General features: G+C 38.6%; 1 protein-coding gene across 2 annotated transcripts in view; it reads right to left on the minus strand.

Annotated features, from left to right (window-relative positions):
- 5-HT1A (5-hydroxytryptamine (serotonin) receptor 1A) overlaps positions 1-18,557 on the minus strand; it is a 74,093-nt gene that overhangs the window by 12,315 nt on the left and 43,221 nt on the right. Inside the window, exons 5-7 of one of the 2 annotated variants that reach the window (XM_017158955.3) lie at positions 18,357-18,466; positions 4,803-4,992; positions 4,591-4,728 (exon numbers count right to left, since the gene is read on the minus strand). In XM_017158955.3, the coding sequence (XP_017014444.2) occupies positions 4,591-4,728; positions 4,803-4,992; positions 18,357-18,466 (438 nt within the window). The remainder of the gene's footprint in view (positions 1-4,590; positions 4,729-4,802; positions 4,993-18,356; positions 18,467-18,557) is intronic. The other variant, XM_070213095.1, reaches the window with a different exon arrangement.

Consider the following 18,557-nt stretch of genomic DNA (forward strand, 5'->3'; position numbering starts at 1 on the left):
AGAAAAAAATCGTAATGTATTTAAAATTGTAAAAACTGTTTCATATTTTGAGAGTCTAATTCAAAGTTCAGTATAACATAGTGAACTTTTACTTCGACCATCTTATTTTCTAAATTTAACCGCTTTGTGCGTGTATTTTTGTCGCCTTCAATCCGACCAAATTAAAGTAATTGAGTAGTCCAACCCTTTGCCATCGGCCTCGTCATCTTTGTCGCCATCGGTTCGGTCTGTTGACCCTTTGGCAAGTCGATATTGCTTTAAATAAATAAAATTATGCTGATTTTGCCTCCGTGTGCGGAAATTTCAACGATGAGCAAAAGGGTTCCGAGTCGATGGTGATCCAAAAATGGTGTGAATATTTGCACAAATAGTATTAAATGGGTTTACAACATGGCCCAGGCCCATGAGTGTGACCTTCATCTTGTGGGCCCCGAAAACTAAGGGAAAATCGAGAAACAAAATCTTCGTCAAGTGTCTTGTGGGTTGCGAAAGTAGAAGGAGGAGAAAGTTCTGCGGGGTTGAATGGTCAGATAGCTTATTAAATATTGAAGAGTTTAAGCTTAATTAGGCGCAGGGAGAAAAGATATCCCAGTGGGAGGTTGAAGTCTGTCCGAAATTAATAAATAACAGGCTTCAGTTTTGCTTTAAGTCTTCAGCTTGGGAGCTGGTATTAAATTTCAATTGAAGCCTTGAAGAAGCCCATCATTGAATCTTCACCTAGATAAATTCGAAGCGCCGGAGAAAAGCCATTATTGTCATGCCAAGAAAAACAATGGCGGGGGAAGTTTACTTGGGGGAAAACTAAAGTATCTACGCACTTGTGTGTTACTTAAATGCCAAGGCAAACATGGCCAACACACACACATGCACACATGCACGTGATAAGAGCGATAAGCGCTCTCTTTTCAGCAGTTCAGCAATAACGATAAGGATGCGGATACAACCTCGGCTCAATGTGAATTTTATGCAGATGTGCTGTCAGCCGACTGTTTTTCGCTTTCTGTTGCTGTTGCTGTTTTTGTGTGTTTAAGCGTTTGCATAAACGATACACTCATTCTTGTCCGTCTGTAGTCCTTAGCCATTTCTGGCACTTTAGCTAATTTATGTAAATTGTTTTCTTATTTAATTGTTTTTCTTGCCGAGACACATGTTCAGCTTCCGAAAAAAGAAATGCGTTCTTACGTATGTGCGTGTGCTCGTGTGTATTCAATAATGTGTTTTCATGCGATTTATGTTGGTCCTGAGTGTGACAAGAATGCTCTGGTATTAACTACACTGGGCAACAAAATTTATGGCTTCAGGAGGCCAAGGGTCCCGCTGGGAAAGCTAGGCTAGGCGAAAATTAAAATAAATCCGCAATAAATAACAGCCAAATCAAATGCAAGCTCAGGCTCAACTGCTAAACAATAAAGACTGCATTTTTCTGTAAAATTAATTAAAATTGTTGTTTAGATTTTCTTTTGGATAGATCTTGTTTGAATATTTGTTGTTGAATATTTACTATTTTTTATATTTAAATTCATAAACTAAACTGAATCTGAAGTTTGATTTATATTTTGTACTCTTACAGTTTATATTTATTTTATATATTTACATATTATTTATTTAATGCATATTTTATTTATAAAATATTTTTTTAACTAAAGAGTGTACTCTCTTCTTTTGCCGTTGGTTTTGTTGAGTATTTTCCCACTTTTGGACCCAGACACAAACACGTCTTCGTACGTCGCAGATGGCGAGTTGGCCAAATATGCTTTTCACTCATGCGATGTCGGGTCCTTGACTGTTTTGTCACATGTTTGGCTATGAAAATAGTGTCAATATCTGTAGCAATCGATTGGACAAGTTGTTGCAAATGTGATTGTGATGATGGTGTGCTCGTTCGCCTGCCCCTGGGCATTTGGCCGTAACGTAACTCAGCCCGCAATGTTGGATTATTAATAACATTTGCCTGACCGCTCGCCCGAACATAATGCCAATAGCTGAATTACAGATAATACCTGCTTCCCTTAATTGCCATTTGCCCGCTGCTTTCCACTGACTTCCATCAGTTAATTGCAAAATCAATGCGTGTGCTTGTGTGTGACCGGCATAAAAATTACATTTAAATTAAAAGTACAAACATCGAGTTACATTTCGGGGAAAATTAGTTTTAGCCAATGATAGTTACATTTGTGAATTCGATTAGGCCGCTTTGTGCCATCGAATTATTTAACAATTTGCCAATAAACATACCGAATGCAAATGCAATTAGCTCGAAATTTATGCCAGATAAAGCAGTCTTAGCAACGAGAAAAAAAACGCAGCGGGTTAGAATCGATTGTATACCCTCGTCAAAGAGCAGGAAAGCAATTTTCGATTTGAAAGCATTTAGTTATAAAAAAATGAACGAATAAAACCAATGAATAACAAGTCGCTGGCCTAATGCCCTTTTCTGTGGATGAAAACTCCCACCGAATGTGGGGAAATCTTTTCAATTCGATCGCACGGTCAACAGAACTGGTGTAAGGGATATATCAGATGTGTGTGCAGGGTAAATATATTCTAAAATCAACAGCAAAGGACAGGGAACCCGACTAGTGAGTGGCACTAAATGGATGTGGCTGTGGATCTCAGGGCGTGTGTGCTGTGGGTGTGCGGGTAAGTGTGTTGACATGTAACTAAAGCACGCATGTGAGGCTGTATTGGGCCGGACATCGACGAAGGACATGGGAGCAGGACATCGGGGCAGGACCAGGGACAGGACATGTGTACCAATGGCAAATAGTGGACAACTTGCCTTGTTTGCGCATTGAATTTGTGATTCCAATGACTTTTTGCTTTAGTCCGTGTGATATGCACACACGTGGCTTTATACAGATGCGGTCAAAACAGTAGAAGGGAACCCTTTTACAATTAGGAATAGGAAAACATAAATGTTAAAATAAGTGTCTAAAAGAATGCAACAATATATTTTAGCCCAATAGTTGTATGAATTGATACAAGAAGACGACTATTTTTTATTCACTGCATACTTTTTGACAGATGTTTTGATTCAAAAATACAATTTACAATTATTGAACGAATAATATTATTCATATACATTTTTTCATCTAGAGTACCTTTGTGAATAATAAATCGTATTCTCCTTGACCAAAATACTACACTATTCTTTTGCCCAAACCTGTATATAAAAGCGCATGTGTTTGTAAGTGCTTGCAAACATTTTTACGTCAAATGGTCATTTTCAATTTAGTAAGCACTAAGCTTAAGCCAAGTAGCATCTTTCCGGCAGGTCAGGCCAAGATTGAGGGGAAAATAAATAAAAAGCCTGGGCGAAAAAGTCAGTTGGAGGGCAAAAGTAGAGAGCAAACTCTAGATACCCTATTGCGTGTTAAAAGTTAAGCAAAGTCAAGCGGAAGATTCTTTTGCAGCGAAAATTAGTTTTTAATTTCGTTGATAAACAACTTGGAACTTGTTGAAAATTCTTTCTTAGCAGCGAAGAAAACAAAATTACAATTTGGCCAGACTTGCCTCGAACACATCCTGTGCGTATTAGTTTGACCAGCTGACGCATTAGGGCCGAAACTTCTGGCCGAAAGGACTCTTACACACACTCTCGCCAGTCGGGACAAGCTGCCACTTATCGCTCAACTTTCGGCCAAGAAGGCTTTAATGTCCACGTGGCGTATGCTTAACTTAAGTCCTGACGGCCGCCCACTTTCTTAGCTCTTTTCCTCCTTCTGCGTGTACCAAAATCCTTTGCGATGCATATTACATCACTCGGGATGCTACTGCCTAATTACGGCCCCCACATTCCCTTTGGGTTTGACGGGCAGTGCTATGCATATTTTAATTGGGCAGTATAATTCCATAAGGTCAGGCCGGGTCCAAGTCATGTGCATAGAAATTTCAGAATGTTGCCTGCGGTTTGGCCTTTGACTGACCCTCGTGCCTCGGTCGAAATTGTGGCCTAAATGGGCGCGGTTTGCTTCGATTGAGGGCGTAATTGCAAAGGCCAGGCTGTGGTTTTGACTTGAGATACGAACTTGCAAGGCGATACAGGGTGTTCATTTCAACGAAACTACAAAAAAAGGCGCGATCAAATTGATATGCGCATGGTAAATTTTTGGCATATTGTTTTTACCGTGCAATAGCGATTTCTCTCCGTCGGAGATTCTCTGACTATGAAAATGAAAGGAAGCAGCAATGGGACACCTTAAATTACGTGAGTGGGAGCGAGAAGTACAAACTCTCTCAATTCGAAGTAGAACGAAATAGCCCTTAAAGTAACTTAAAATCGATCATCGTTTAATATCAATTTTTTTACTGAACTGAACTCTAAACTATGTACTGAACTCTAAACTATTACAAATTATTTAATTTTGGACTTGGTATATATCTAAATATTTATTTAAACTCTTATAGTTTTAGGTTTAAGTTTTGGTTTTAATATTAAATTTTGCAATATTATTTATTATCATGCCATTTGTAATCTATATAGTGCTGTCGACCGAGTGAATGGGACACTGTGCATGTGCGCCATTAAGTCCGGTCAATTACGGTTGCCAATCAATTACGCTTAGTGAATATGAAGTTTCTGCACTATACCTGATTATTATTGACCGCCGCCTCGACGGGTCGCGGTCGTCGGCGATGGATGCGTTTGCGGGCCGTTTGATAGATTTTCCAGTACAACGCCAGGATGACCATCAGTGGCACGTAAAATGTGCTACAGGTGGCAAATACCTGTAAAGGGCAACGAATCGATGATGTGAGTAAAGTAGTCGCCTGAATGCACAGGAACTTGCGCTTTCGCCCACCTGATAGGAAACATCCTGCGATACCATGCACTTCTGCTGTTCGATGCGTTGCAGATAGTCGGGATCCTTCCAGCCGAACTGTGGAGCCAGGGAGACAATCACCGCCGCCGTCCAAACGCAGAAGATCATCATAAAGACGCGGTTGCTGGTCCGCGAGTGGATGTAGTCGATATTGGTCACCGCCCAGTAGCTATAAAAAAAATGTTAAATATAATTTAGTAGTTATTTTTAAATATAAATAAGTTATGTTATTTTAACCCGTTCCCTAAGAGTATTCAAATTAATTCGACCACCCATTTGCAGTTTGTGGTCACTTAAACGTGCTTAGTTACTCGATTATCTCAATCTACAATCCTTTAAATAAAGTGCTGCATAAATCTAGGCGCTGCCATAGATTCAGAAAAAAAATACAGGCGCACAAACTGTATAGCAAATAGCCTTATCCATATGGCAGGGCGACAAAGTAAAGAAACGTGTTCGATATTCAGTTTCCGTCTCACAATTTTCCGTAGCGCTTTGCAACAAACTTTTTGTTGCTTTTTTCTATTTGCCAAGCGGGCCAAAACATGTTTTATGTATGTCTGCGTGCGGGTGTCGGTGTGCGTATGTGTGTGTCTATGGGCGAGGCATTTTAAAATTTCCATTTTTCGTAGCTTGGCAAAATAAGGTTAGTCTACTCATTGATGCTGTGGATACGCAACTTTTTAAACTGAATGGTTAAAAGAGTCTTTGGGGATTCACTCTTAATGATAACAAAATTCAGCTCACATTCTCTTATGTTTGGCTTTACTTTTGGCCCAGTTAGTGTCTTAAATTGAGTTAGCCTTGGCTATTATTGGTCATGCTTGTTTGTTTTGGGGCGAGAGGGCATTTTCTATTCGTTTGAGTCCCCCTCTGATTGTCTGCCAGCTAGTTTCCCCATTTGGTTTGGGTGGAACAACATACCTAAACGAGTTTTTAAAATGATACGTGGTCTGTATCCCACTCGAACACATTCGAATCGCCTCTATAAGTGGAACTTTCGGAGCGTGTTGAGTGTAATGTGGTCTCCTGGCTGATGATGTTGCCATTAAAGTGCTAATAGCCAAGGGGAAAGTGGGGTAATATCTATTTACACAGATTAATTTTCGTAAAATAAATTCAAGTCAGATGAAGACAATGTATGTGTATACGATTTCATTTATGTTTTCGGGACGATGAAGTTTTAATGACCTTGTTAAATTTAAATGTAACTAAAATATTATAAATACCTAGTATTACAAATGTAGGGGAGAGTGGGGGAATTTCGTCACAGGGGCAATTTCGTCACCTGCAATATCTCGGAATCCATTAGTCGTAAAAATATATAATTTTTTTGTTTTAGTCCTTCAAGACGGCCAGACACAACCAATGCATTTGTTTTACACAGAAGGCCAAGATAATTAAGCTATAATATTAAATGTGTTTTAACAGTTCAAAAGCTACATTTAGTTCTCGACGAAATTTTTTCTGTATGCCACAATTCAAAAGGAATAAGATACACGATTTTTTATATAATACACAGTGCTATAATGTGCATTTCTGCGTCAGTGATTTTTAACTTCGCGCCTAATTTCGCAAGAAAAATAATTATTTCTAAAAAAGTACGGTCTGGGGAAATTTCGCCACCCTACGCTAAGGGTAAATTCGCACCTATTTTAAATACATATTTTTATATTTGACGAGATGGCTAACGAACAGACTACCAGCAGCAGCAACAAATATAGGACGTCAACAAAAATGGTACGCTTGATTAGTGTAGCATATTTTCAGGCGTTAAACTCCCTACATTTTTCAGGTGACGAAATTTCCCCAGTTGTGTGGTGATTTTACCCCCCTGTGTGGTGAGATTGCCCCAGTATATTGGTTTTACATTTTATTTTTTTATAAATCACCAAGCTAATTAAAAAAATAGGGGAATGTCACATTTTAAAGCTTGGTGCTAACCGCATTCAACAATAAAAATAGAAATATGATAACGTGTCTCAAGATGGACAAAAAATAGCTTTGAAAAAATGCTGACGAAATTCCCCCACTCTCCCCTAATATACACAGGAAAATAGATGCTTAGGAAATTTGTTAGCTTTTTACCTTTTCTATCATACTCGTTTATTCCTTGGATAAAATAATCTTTTACTTATTTTGCGTAGAAATATGTTTCTTCTCATCTGCGTTGCGGCTTGTGGGAATTAACGCCAGGAAACCACGAGATACCAAAATTTCTCACATGCTAGCAGACGAAGGCTCGAGTTTCCTTCATTTTCCGATGCCGCGCTCTGACCGCAGCGCTTTAAGTGGCAGCCAAAAACAACAACAACAACATCAACATCATCATCGGCCGAAGCCACGGCAAACACATGTTTATGTATTAATTAAATGCAATTTGCATAAACAAATATTATTTTGCCTTGTCGAGAAGGCAGAGAAAGTCCCTCGACTCTTCGCTCGTGTGTGCGCTCGTGTAAGTTGAAATCAACAATTAAATGAGTTGACTAAGCACTCGAAATGAGCCATAGATGGCATCTATATATGTGGCAAGGGTAAACCGATGTGAAGTGCCCTTTCGGCCATAGAGCATAATTTAATTTGTCTACAATTGAGCGCTCAAATGACAGCTTTATAAATATTTGTAAATGGCGCTGCGTGAAAGCAATTAAGTGCCACTTAATTGTGGGAATTCAGCAAACTAATTCTGCATTGAATTCGGTATTTTTATTGAGATATTGAAGCTGAATTTAAGCCGATCACTACATAATTCCATCACCCTTTGCACCGGACTCCTCGCGCATCACGCATACGCCATGTGTGCTGCGCAAATAATAAATAATAATGAATGATGATGACTGCTGATGGCCGCTGACTTATGTCTGGGCTGAATCTGACTTTCCCGGGGACCAGCCAATATATTCCGGCTTGTCCTCTGTCTAGGACAACTCCAGCGGACCAGCCTCCTTCCCGAATTCATTAGCATAATATAATCGACTTCAAGTTGGCAATTTTGATTGACTGCTTAAAATTAATGGAATTTTGTGATTTCGCTGTCAGTGCTCGGCGTGAATATATATGTATGTATTTACTTTTTTACATTTCCCTGAAAGAGGCTTTTTTTTTGAAAAGAATTGCTGTACCGTGCATACGCAATGAAAAATCCATGCAAATTAATAGCGAAACCTAATAAAGTGTCTGTCATGCTTTTGTCAAAGTATTGCCGTGCCGCAATTTATATAACTCATACGAGCAGCGGATAATAATTTGTTATAGAATGAAATATGCCCGCCGGCTCGGTCCGCCGTTAAAATTCAATTGAATCGAAGTCAATCACTTTGTGAGAGTATCTGACGACGTTCGTCGCCAAGCCGAGTTGAGTGATGAATTATAACAATTTATTTGTGAGCCAAACAATTTAAATGCGATTTTTCCATTATGCTTGTCTATGCCTAAGTGTGTGTGTGCTTTTTTTTCTTGCCGGAGTGTCTGATAAATGTGCGGCACTCGAGTGTAACACTTTTTAATGCATTTAAAAATTGCGCGCCTAGCACACAAGAAAGTCATTACTCTTATGGCAGCCCAAAAACGAGAAAATTGAAAAAAGGAAAGGAATAATGGTGGAGGGCTGTAAAGGTAAAGAGTGTGAGTATACTTTTTCCTAACTTATTTTATTTAGGCACTTTTGCAATTATATTATCACGAATTCGTAATTAATTTTAGAAAGCCAGCTTTTAATAGTTGAATCTTTTTTTATTAAATATAAATATGGGTTTCTATCATCGTCATTTCATTTAAAAGTCTTCGTGACAATTATTTTATCCAACAGGCCGCAAACTCATTAATACTAATCCATTTAGAACAAAAGGCAGCGAACACGACTGGCTTTTTAAGCTATCCATAATTAATTGATATTTTCTATATTGTCAAGTGGCGACAGTCAATATTTATCTACGCATCGGATCTTATAATGGGGACTTTTTGCGATTCCCATTTCAATGCATATTTGATGCCTGTCGCCTCCTGTTTGCGTTTTATGCTTTATGGCATTGTTTTTTTCACGTATAGGAAAATGTTGACTTTTTTCTGCTTTCATATGGCCGATATCTCGCCTCAACTAATCGATTGCATTACATTTGAAATCAGCTCAACGAAGAGCAGGGAATAAAAAACAAAAGCATAAACAAAAAGTTGATTTTATTCACCTGCGGCTGCCCTTTTTTGGTCGTCGATTTTCTGTGCTTTGAACAACAGAAAATAGTTGGGTTGATGGGTTCACGTGTGCAAGTAATAGTTTTGTTTTGTTCTAAGCCCTGCGGCATGTGTGGCATGATTAAATTTTTGCAAAAACTACTTGTTCCCTTTCCCATTTAACAATGGACGGAGTAAACAATAGATATGGATCCCATTTTCGCCTTCGAATATTGTGTTTTCCTCCAGGCAGACGCATTGTAATTAAGGTTTTAGAACCAGAATATATACCATTAACAGAGCACCAGCTTTCATGTTTGGTAAAAAGAATTTCGCGGTCTTATTTGAGTAATCTCTCAGATTATAGATGATATAGAATGTGGGGCAGAGTATGTTATTGGATTGAAATAAATTATATTAAATTACATTATATATATATAATTATTTATATAATATAAAAATTATATTTAAATTTAAATTATATTTAAAAACAAGCATATAAAGAGTTCTAAAAATTACTTATATAAAAGTATGCAACAATAAATTTAGGATCCGAAAGTCCTTTTAATTTATTTCGATAGGCCAAAGCCATTTTGTTTAATGCATACTTTTCGTTCTTTTTATATGTCATTTCAAAACAATTACACTTTCTGCCAATATTATTTAAATTACATTTTTAAAAACAATGTAATTGTAAATTTACTCATGAATAAATCGTGCAACTTATTAGTACCATCAGTTTATTCATGAGGAAACTGCGAAAATGGGCCAAATTGATATTTAATCAGGTTTTTTCAGTTGAGATGTCAGAATACATTAGATTATTTTTTATGAATAAAAAATTAAAATCCAATCTGAATGATGTTTAAACTTTAACTACTGGAGGTGTCAAATGTCTTTAGTGCTGTTCACAAAAACGCTTATTTGTTGTTCTCCTTTTTCCCTTTTCTAGTTGCTTTGTTTTTCATAAGGATTATTGCCTCTGGGCCTCGTTTTGTTGGAACATTTCTCGTGTCCTCGGATTTCGAAGCGTCTGTTATGCTGACAAGCGGCTGGCCCACAGCGAAATTCAATTTAAAACGTGCTTACGTGGCCAAGTTCCAAGGAAAATGGCCAGGCGGCATTACCGCATTCTGCTCCTCGAGAGCTCATTTCGGTCAACACAATTTAATATTGCAGGCCAAAGGGCTGCAAATATTGAAATATATATCTTTATACCTTTTATATCTCTTTCCGTTTCCTGCTTGCTCTCAGCTCGGTTAATTTCCCATATAGTACGACGGGAACAACGGCAAGTTTTGGTTTATTCTTTTAATAAACGCAACAGGATTTATCCATAAAACATTGTGCTGGGCCACGCTAAAAGTTTTCTAGTTGCCGCACAGCTGGTGCAGGATGCGTCTTTTCTTGATTACAGGACCCTTTCTTCGGCCAAGTATGTATGTTTACAATAGCGAGCGGAAAAGTGGTGCTAGGAGTTTTTTAAATTTAAAACCTGCTTTCTTTTTAAAGATTAAACAAATTGCCAAAAAATGGCCCTAGGTATATAATTATCCAGCGGTCTAAATTGTTCCAAAATAAATTAAATTATTTAATATATATTTTAATTTGAATAAAATAAATTTTTTAATTTGAATTTGCTATTTTGAGCTTCGAACAATGTAAAAAAATATTGTGTGCTATTTTTGTGACCTCAGCTGTGTGCGAGTTGCGTGCGTAAACTATGCGTGCCCCAGAGGGAGGGCAGCAATTGTAATTTACGACTCACACACACACGTAGACAAAAGGCGATGGGCACATGAAAAACTTATGTAAATTACAAGCAGAAAACAAAGGACAGGCAAAGTCTGCTGGCTGCTCCCCGAAAAAAAAAGCATTCCGCCTGCCCGCCCGCGAATCCTTGGGTTCCTTGCGTTTGCGGGGTGCATCCAAGTGTGCTGATTACTGTCTGGCTGCCCTGCTGCGCTTCCTGCGAGTCCTTATGCGTGTCTGCATCCTTGTCTTTGGGCTGTTTTTTTATTTCTGTGTGCGTCTATTTGTCGTATTTGCATTTGCATTGAATTGGATGCATGCAGCCGTCTCAGACCTCAAAATGAAATGCCCAAGGAACCGCTGCATCAGTTTAAGAAGGACCTTCTCTTCATACAAGTAGTTTGCAGATAACATTTTTTAATATTATTTATTTACGAAAATCTTTAGATTTCTTTGACTAAACAAATCTTTTATTTTATAAATTATCTTATTGAAAAATTTTAAATTAATTGAAAATCTGCTTTATGCCTATTAGTGCAAAGTATAAAATAGTTTTGGACAGTACTAAATTATTGAAAATCTTTTTACATTTAATAGGAAGAACCTTTTAAATTCAAATATAAAAATATTTAATTTTAGGAATTTTAATTCCAGTTCATAGCTTCTAATATAATCGGTCAACCAGTTAATTTTTTGATTACAGGTCAATTATGTTAAATCAAAGCAATTACAGGTTTTTACATTTTTCAACGATTTGCATAATAGCGGAGGCCATTAGTTTGGGTTAAAGACTTCGCGGAGCGGCCACTTAATTATATTTAATAATCCTAATCGTCGACTTTACTCGGACGTCGCCAGAGTCCGGTTTCTCATAATTATGCAGCAATTTGCATGTTGCATGCCGAGTAGTTGCTGTTGAAGAAGCATTGCTAAGAAGCAATGGCCTCCGAGGTCGGGGGAAAATGTAATCCCTAATTAGAAAACGATTTCCCTGGGCTCAATGCAAAGACAAAAGTCCTGACAAAGTGGATTTTCATGTTTCCTTCGGGGATCAGCGGGTGGGATTGGGATCCAATGGAATTTCGTGTTCAAGGGGCAACAATGAATTAACCAGTTGGCTGACTAGCTGGCTTCTTGGCCCGGCTCACTTGGCTATTTGCCTTCGAGTTTCGCTTTGGCAGCGCTACGGTTCCGGCTTACTCCTTGTGGTTTCGGCAAAGTTTTCCCCTTCAAAGCCGGGCAAGTTTTCTTTGGCGTGGGGGGCTGGGATCCAAGAAACCGACCATTAATCACATGGCTAGCAAACTGTGCTAAACTCAAAAATAAATACAAGCGCTAACGCACACAGTTACTTATGGCTTAATAAAAACCACAAACTTCTCAATGCAACTGGCAAAAGGAAAATTAAAATGAAAATGAAGAGGTTTTCTGGTAGTTTTCAAATGCATTTAGTCTTTTGGTTGGCCTTTTAATTTAACTGGAAAATTTTAATTTATCTTCGGTCACGCCTTCGAACATCTCCTGCCTGCTCCATTTCCATTTCCTTTTACTTTTCCTTTATTTGATTTGATTTATTTGAAATTCAATTTACTCTTCGCACTGATTAATCATCCCAGGGCAGCCATTATTTTGATTTATGCGCCGAAACAAACAAAAACGGAGAGGCGAAAGAACGAAAGAACTTGGCCAAATTGAAATTACGCACTTTTGGGGTTAGCCGCACAGTGACAGTTATAGAATTGTAATTCATCTTGGCTGCGGTTGGTCGGAATCTGCTTCTATCCCTCTGCATATAACCCTCTCCATTTTGGTTTCGTGGTTTTGCCAGTTTAAATGGAAATATTCATAAAATTGTCGAGCACACACTCTGCGGTCTTTTGCAGTTTGTTTTCTAATTGCTTTGACATTTCATTTGAAAAGTTGTCTAGAACGGATGCAGAATCAATTAAATTGAGGAAATCGTTACTATCAGTTTCGAATTCTATTCGTCCTTTATTGGCAAATAAACTGTTGATATTAGGGCAGACCCGAAAAGCATGAAATCAAATGAAAGCAATCGGCTTCTCCAGCTAAACTGTAGCCGTAATTAAGGCTTTTTCCAACGCACACACACACTGCTCTGTGTTTGCTGGAAAATATTGATTTAGGCATTTTGTGATGTTGCCACTCAAATGCATAAATCATTAGAATTATGTCAAGCCCTTCTAATCGAGATTGAATAAGCCCCTAATTCACACACAGACAGACTGCCGCCGCATACACATGCAGTCACGCACACACGTAAAACAGCACTTAAAGCCATTTCAGTTTGTTTGTTTTATGAACTTGACTCTGTTTGTAAGTTCATCAGAAACAAAGAACGAAGAGAAAGAAAGAGAGAGAGCATAGAGGGAGAAAGAGAGGGGGAAATCCCAGCTTTAAATGTCACAAACACCTCATTGCGAATGTCGTTGTAACTATTACTTTCCTGATACACATATACACATGACTACACAGGCAAAAATAATTTGAAATAGTCCGTTACCGTAAAAATATTCTATAAAGTTTTTAAAAAATATAATCATTTTAGTTTGGCCAATTTAAAATATTTCCGATGAAAATAATTCGTTTATTTAAAATAAGAGGAGTACTCATAAAATAATTTTAATTATAGTCCTTTACTATAAAAATATTCTTTGATAATAGTAAAATTTAAAAACCAAATTTAAATGTTTTTTAAAAAAATAATATATTTATTTCAAATACGAATATATTTAAACACCAACCAAAAGGAATACTTAACTTATAATAATAAACATTTCCTTATTTATGTCATTCTTATAAATATTAAAAAATAAACCATTTTTTCCTGAATCTGTAGATTTATCTTAGTGTGAAAGGCATTAGAAGATAACGTAAATGTCTTAGTAACATATCCGGTTTTATTGCTCGTTTGCTTTGCTGTTTGTGTTGGTATTGCCCCTGACTTGCGTCGTCTGTTTGCTACTTTGTCTCATTAAACATTTCAAAAGCGACACATAGTACACATTACACACATCACAGTATCAAATGTGTAAAGCAAATGAAGCGTAGTCAGTATATGTGAGTTACCAACCTCTTTCAGCAAGGAAAACTAATTATACTGTTAAATGCGTTTGTTTAACGGCCAATTTAATTAAGGTTATGCGTTTGTTCTGCCCAATCCCTAATCTGCCAGCTGAGCTTGTCCGACGACCGACCGCTACCGTTTTCCCAAAAATTGTTCCAACATTTATGCAATTACAAAAGTTGCCCCGCCCCTGCCCTCGTCTCTTCACACCGCACATGAAAGTTGCGGCTGCAACGCGGTTGCAAGGGTTAAGGTCTGGGGCTTAGGGGGTTAAGAGGTCAGCTGTGGGCAGCAGCCATTGCCTAAAACGCAACGCGACAGCATGAAAATTATGTAAAATAAGTACAATGTGCATTTGCACTTAGCCGAGCGTGCACAGTGGCAGCGAAAAGTTTTCTCATTTGCGCAAAGTGAATCAGAATATTAGCTCGAAAAATTCCACATGAGTACGTACGGGCAAATTATATGACATTAACTAAAATGTTAAAAGCCGATTATGAAATAGAGTGCAAGTAAATTACTATGATCGAATTAAGAAGTGAACCATAAATTATATTGAAAATATAAGTGCCTTTTCAAAATTGTTTTCAGCTTGTTCTGAGAACTGAAAGTAATACCATAGTTATTAACCTTTTAATAAGTTAGTATAAATATTTCAGAAAAATCAGGTAAAATCATTATATAAGTACTTTAGTCACATTTAATAGTTGTATATTACATTTTTGGCAAAAGTTATTCAACCCTTGAACTTATGCAGGAAACTCGCTGGCATGCAAATTTAAACTGGCTCCCATTGTTGTGTTTTTGCATTGAGAATTTGGCTTTCGACCAAGCCGAACAAAAAAATAATCGTGTGACAACAGCAATTACAATTACACATGGCACACAGCACATGGGACCTAGTGGTTGCAGTTGTAGTTGTTATCCTTATTGTTGTTCTGTAGTTGTGGTTAGAGTTGCTGCAACAGCAGCATGCAGCATATTCCAAAATAACTACGAGAAGGGCAACTTGGGGTCCACAGCATCGACGATGCCAACGAATATGAACATGTAATTACGTTTTAAGTGCTAAATTGTAAAATATTTACGTAAAAACTATGTTAACTTAATTGAAATTTAATTGAATGTGTCATAAATGTGTGAACAACAGCACGAGCAACATGAGCAGCATGAGCACGGCAGCAACATGGCCGACAAACTGTTGGTCAATGCGGTTAGCAGTCAGCAATCAGGATAGCCCCATGATCTGGCATTTGGGGTTGGGGAAAAGATGGAGGGGGTGTGGTCGGGCTTCGGCGAAAACTTGGCATTTAAATGCTTTCGACCAGCGTGGAACGCAAAGCCGCGAGGCATTTATCATTCGGGGCGGCCTTTGCTTTTGTTGTTGGTTTCGTGTGCTGCCACTAATAATGACGTCAGCAGCATGCAGACCATGAAATTTATGCACATCGAGCTCGAGTGTATGTGTGTATGTGCAGGAGAGCCTATTCTGTATGTGCCTATATTGCGACGGCGAACAGAATTCGACAGAATCGGCCGAAACGTTGGGTCAGTGCCATGAAGATTAATGTCCGGGCGCCATTTGTGCGGATTCCCAGTTTTCGGTTCCTTTTATTACACAGAACAAAAAAATGGATTTTGAAATGTTTGCGAAATATTTTATTTTATACATCTCTTTATGCGCCATGGTCACACTGCTCCATTTGTAACCCAGAATGGGCACATTTTTTTCAATTTACTTATTTTCAAATATCCTGCATTCATTTCTTTGAACGTACATATTTGGTTCTTTTTTAAATTAATGAAATTAAGTTTCGGTCGAATTTTTTTTCTATGTAAAGGCTTTATTGTGCTGGAAAATAGTAAAGGCAGAATTTACTGGCATTGCTGCTCAGTTTACTCGCCCTTCGTTTTCGTGTTCTTTGTTTTATTTGCCGCTTTCCCTCTGGGAACCCCAACCCCCGATCCTATTTCCAGCTTCTGCAAATACTGTTGGCACTTTGTCTTAATTGCTTAAAAATTACTGACATGGAAAATGAACTCGGAAAATGTTAACCATTCCCCCCACTGTCCCAGCATCATCGCATTGTCAACGATTTGGCTGCCCTAACGGCAAATACTTGCAAATATTATTGTAGCCGAATGTCGGCAACTATTTATCATCCAGTTTGCTCGCCCTGAGTCGGCGGGGACCATTTGACAAACTTAATTTATTAATGCACTGCTCCCATCTCGTTTGGCCCTGCTGTAAATGCCTGCTGCCTGCTTAAAAGCACATTAATTTTCATTTCGTTGGGTGATAAAACAAAGACTTTCCATTTTAAATATCTAGTGACAACTAACAAATAAAATGTGCCCCTAAGTCCTCTCCGGGTAATTGTTTCCCCAACTCCTCCGGATGGCCCCAAAAGTCTGGACCTGAGCCTGAGCCGGGGGCCTTTTATCTTGACGATGATGTGGCACTCGGGCAAATCATCATCGCTGCTGTCATGCCTCGTCATTTGCATACTTGCCAGCAGAAATGGAAGTGGTCCCCCGCTCCACGGAATCAGAATACCCAATCATAATGTGAAGTGGGACTTGGGCTTTCTTTCGTTTTGGTGTCCAGCTGACAGGCGAGTGGTGTTTGCGAGGTGCCAAAGATAGGGCAAGTCTCTTATGTCGGAATGTTAAAGCCCCCGCTTCGGCTGATTGATATGCATGCGAAATCTAAGCATCACTTGGCTTTGTTTATTGACAGGCAATTTGCGGAGCCAGCGCTTCAATTTGCCAATTGACAGCCACATCACAGGGCATCAGCGGGCTTTTTCGGGGATATTTCTTTCATACCTGACCACCGCGCGACCAAGCAGTGCTCAAAAGAATTGTTTTCAAAGTTCAATTAAATTTAAAAGCCAATTAGAGGTTGAAAATAAATTTCCCAAATGCGGTGCGCCATTTTGAAGCATTTGAATGCATTAATTAGTCACAACAACAAATACCGATTTCTCTCTTTGCATTCGTCCACAGAAAAAAATTAATAGGACAAAATAAATATTATACAATTTGATATCCACTTATTTTATGCCATATATTAATTTTATTTAAAAAATTATGAAGTTAAAATTATTATTTAAAAACATTCTAAAACGCTTATTATATTAATTGTATTTATAGGCATATACAAAAAGCATAAAGGCTATAAAAAAATTATCAAAAGTATAATTTACAAAATTAAATATAATTATACAAGTTTTAAGGACAATATTTTGTTTGCCTGCAGGTGGTTCAATTTTAATGAGTCGACCCCGGCATATTGCGTATACGCCACGTTGCAGCGGGAAAGAAAGCGATTTGCATTATTTATGGCTCGACTGGTCGGTCAGTGGCTCTAATTGAAACCGCCAAATAATTGGCCCGCATCGACCTGCAGCTAAGCCAATTAATGGCGACCATATAATTTCAGCTCATGCGGGAATTGGCCAACGGCAGCTGGAAGCTCGCAGGTCGGAGCCCAGTTCTAATAAAATCAAATTACCCGGTCAAGTGCAGCGAACATTTTGGAAATTACAATGTCCAGGGGGAACGGGGGCGTGGCCTTTGCATTTGAGTGTTCATTAAACACACAACAACGGGCAAAAGTGTCACGGGTCGGAGCCATTCAGACTGCATTACGTATACGCCGTGCGGGCCGATTGGAAAATTGCGCCAATCTTGCTGCTAAGTGGCCATAAAACTGCCAGCCAGGACAACTATATTTCCACACCAGCTTTTTCCCCCATTTTCCATTTTCCATTTCCCCACTGCCACTGCCATTGTCATCGGCGGCAAGTGCACGAAAATTAGCTGGTATTGGATGCTTGACAATAAAATTGACATTCGGTTCGACAACGAGTTGAGAATGCCACCCCTTCTCCTCTGCTTTTTCCGAGTGAATAATGCAATTCGTTTTTCGCCATTACCGCCCCCTCGTTCGCCCTTTGTTGTTTGCCGTTTTGCGTTCTGTTTTTTAATCGATTGATTCAAATGTTTGCTGCAAATTGATTGATGGCATGCAGCCATCCATGTTCCCATGGATGTATGTATGTGTGTATGGTGGCCATATGCCAAGGCGGGGAATATGTATATTTTAAATTGATATAGCCATCAGATGGCAGTTGAGTGCGGTGGGGGTGGGGATGGGTCCAAGGAAATATGAAAAATAAACTGCAGAGCAACCTCAAGTGTCTTTAAAACTCATTGTACGAGTATCTATAAATAATAACTCCGTGATTGCAGGGCATTCGTCAGTCGGCATGCGTCTAAAAAATGCTTATATGTTCTGGGTTTACTTTTTCAGGCATTACTGGATTTGTAAAGAGATTTGACATGTTAAAAACTTGATTGATTGATTCGCTTAGCTCAAATACACGCTGCTACATTTTCTCACACACAAGTACGGATGTGTCTATATTTAGGGGGGCTTACGGCCTGTCTTACACGCCACTTACAAGCTGACATGTGGGCCAATTTATCAAGGGGAAAGCGAAGTAATTACTTACCGATCCACGGCAATGGCCACCAGATGCAAAATCGAGGCTGTGCAGCAGAGGACATCGCACGAGGTCCAGATATCGCACAATTCGGGGCCAAGTATCCAACCCTGGCTAATCTGTGAGCATGAAAGGAAAGGGAGAGTGAAAGGGAAAGAGGTGGTCATAAAGCTGGTTAGTCAAATAGACAGTAAAAGTTGATGGCTTATT

Source organism: Drosophila takahashii, chromosome 2R, assembly GCF_030179915.1.
Source record: "Drosophila takahashii strain IR98-3 E-12201 chromosome 2R, DtakHiC1v2, whole genome shotgun sequence".
Taxonomy (NCBI): Eukaryota; Metazoa; Arthropoda; class Insecta; order Diptera; family Drosophilidae; genus Drosophila; species Drosophila takahashii.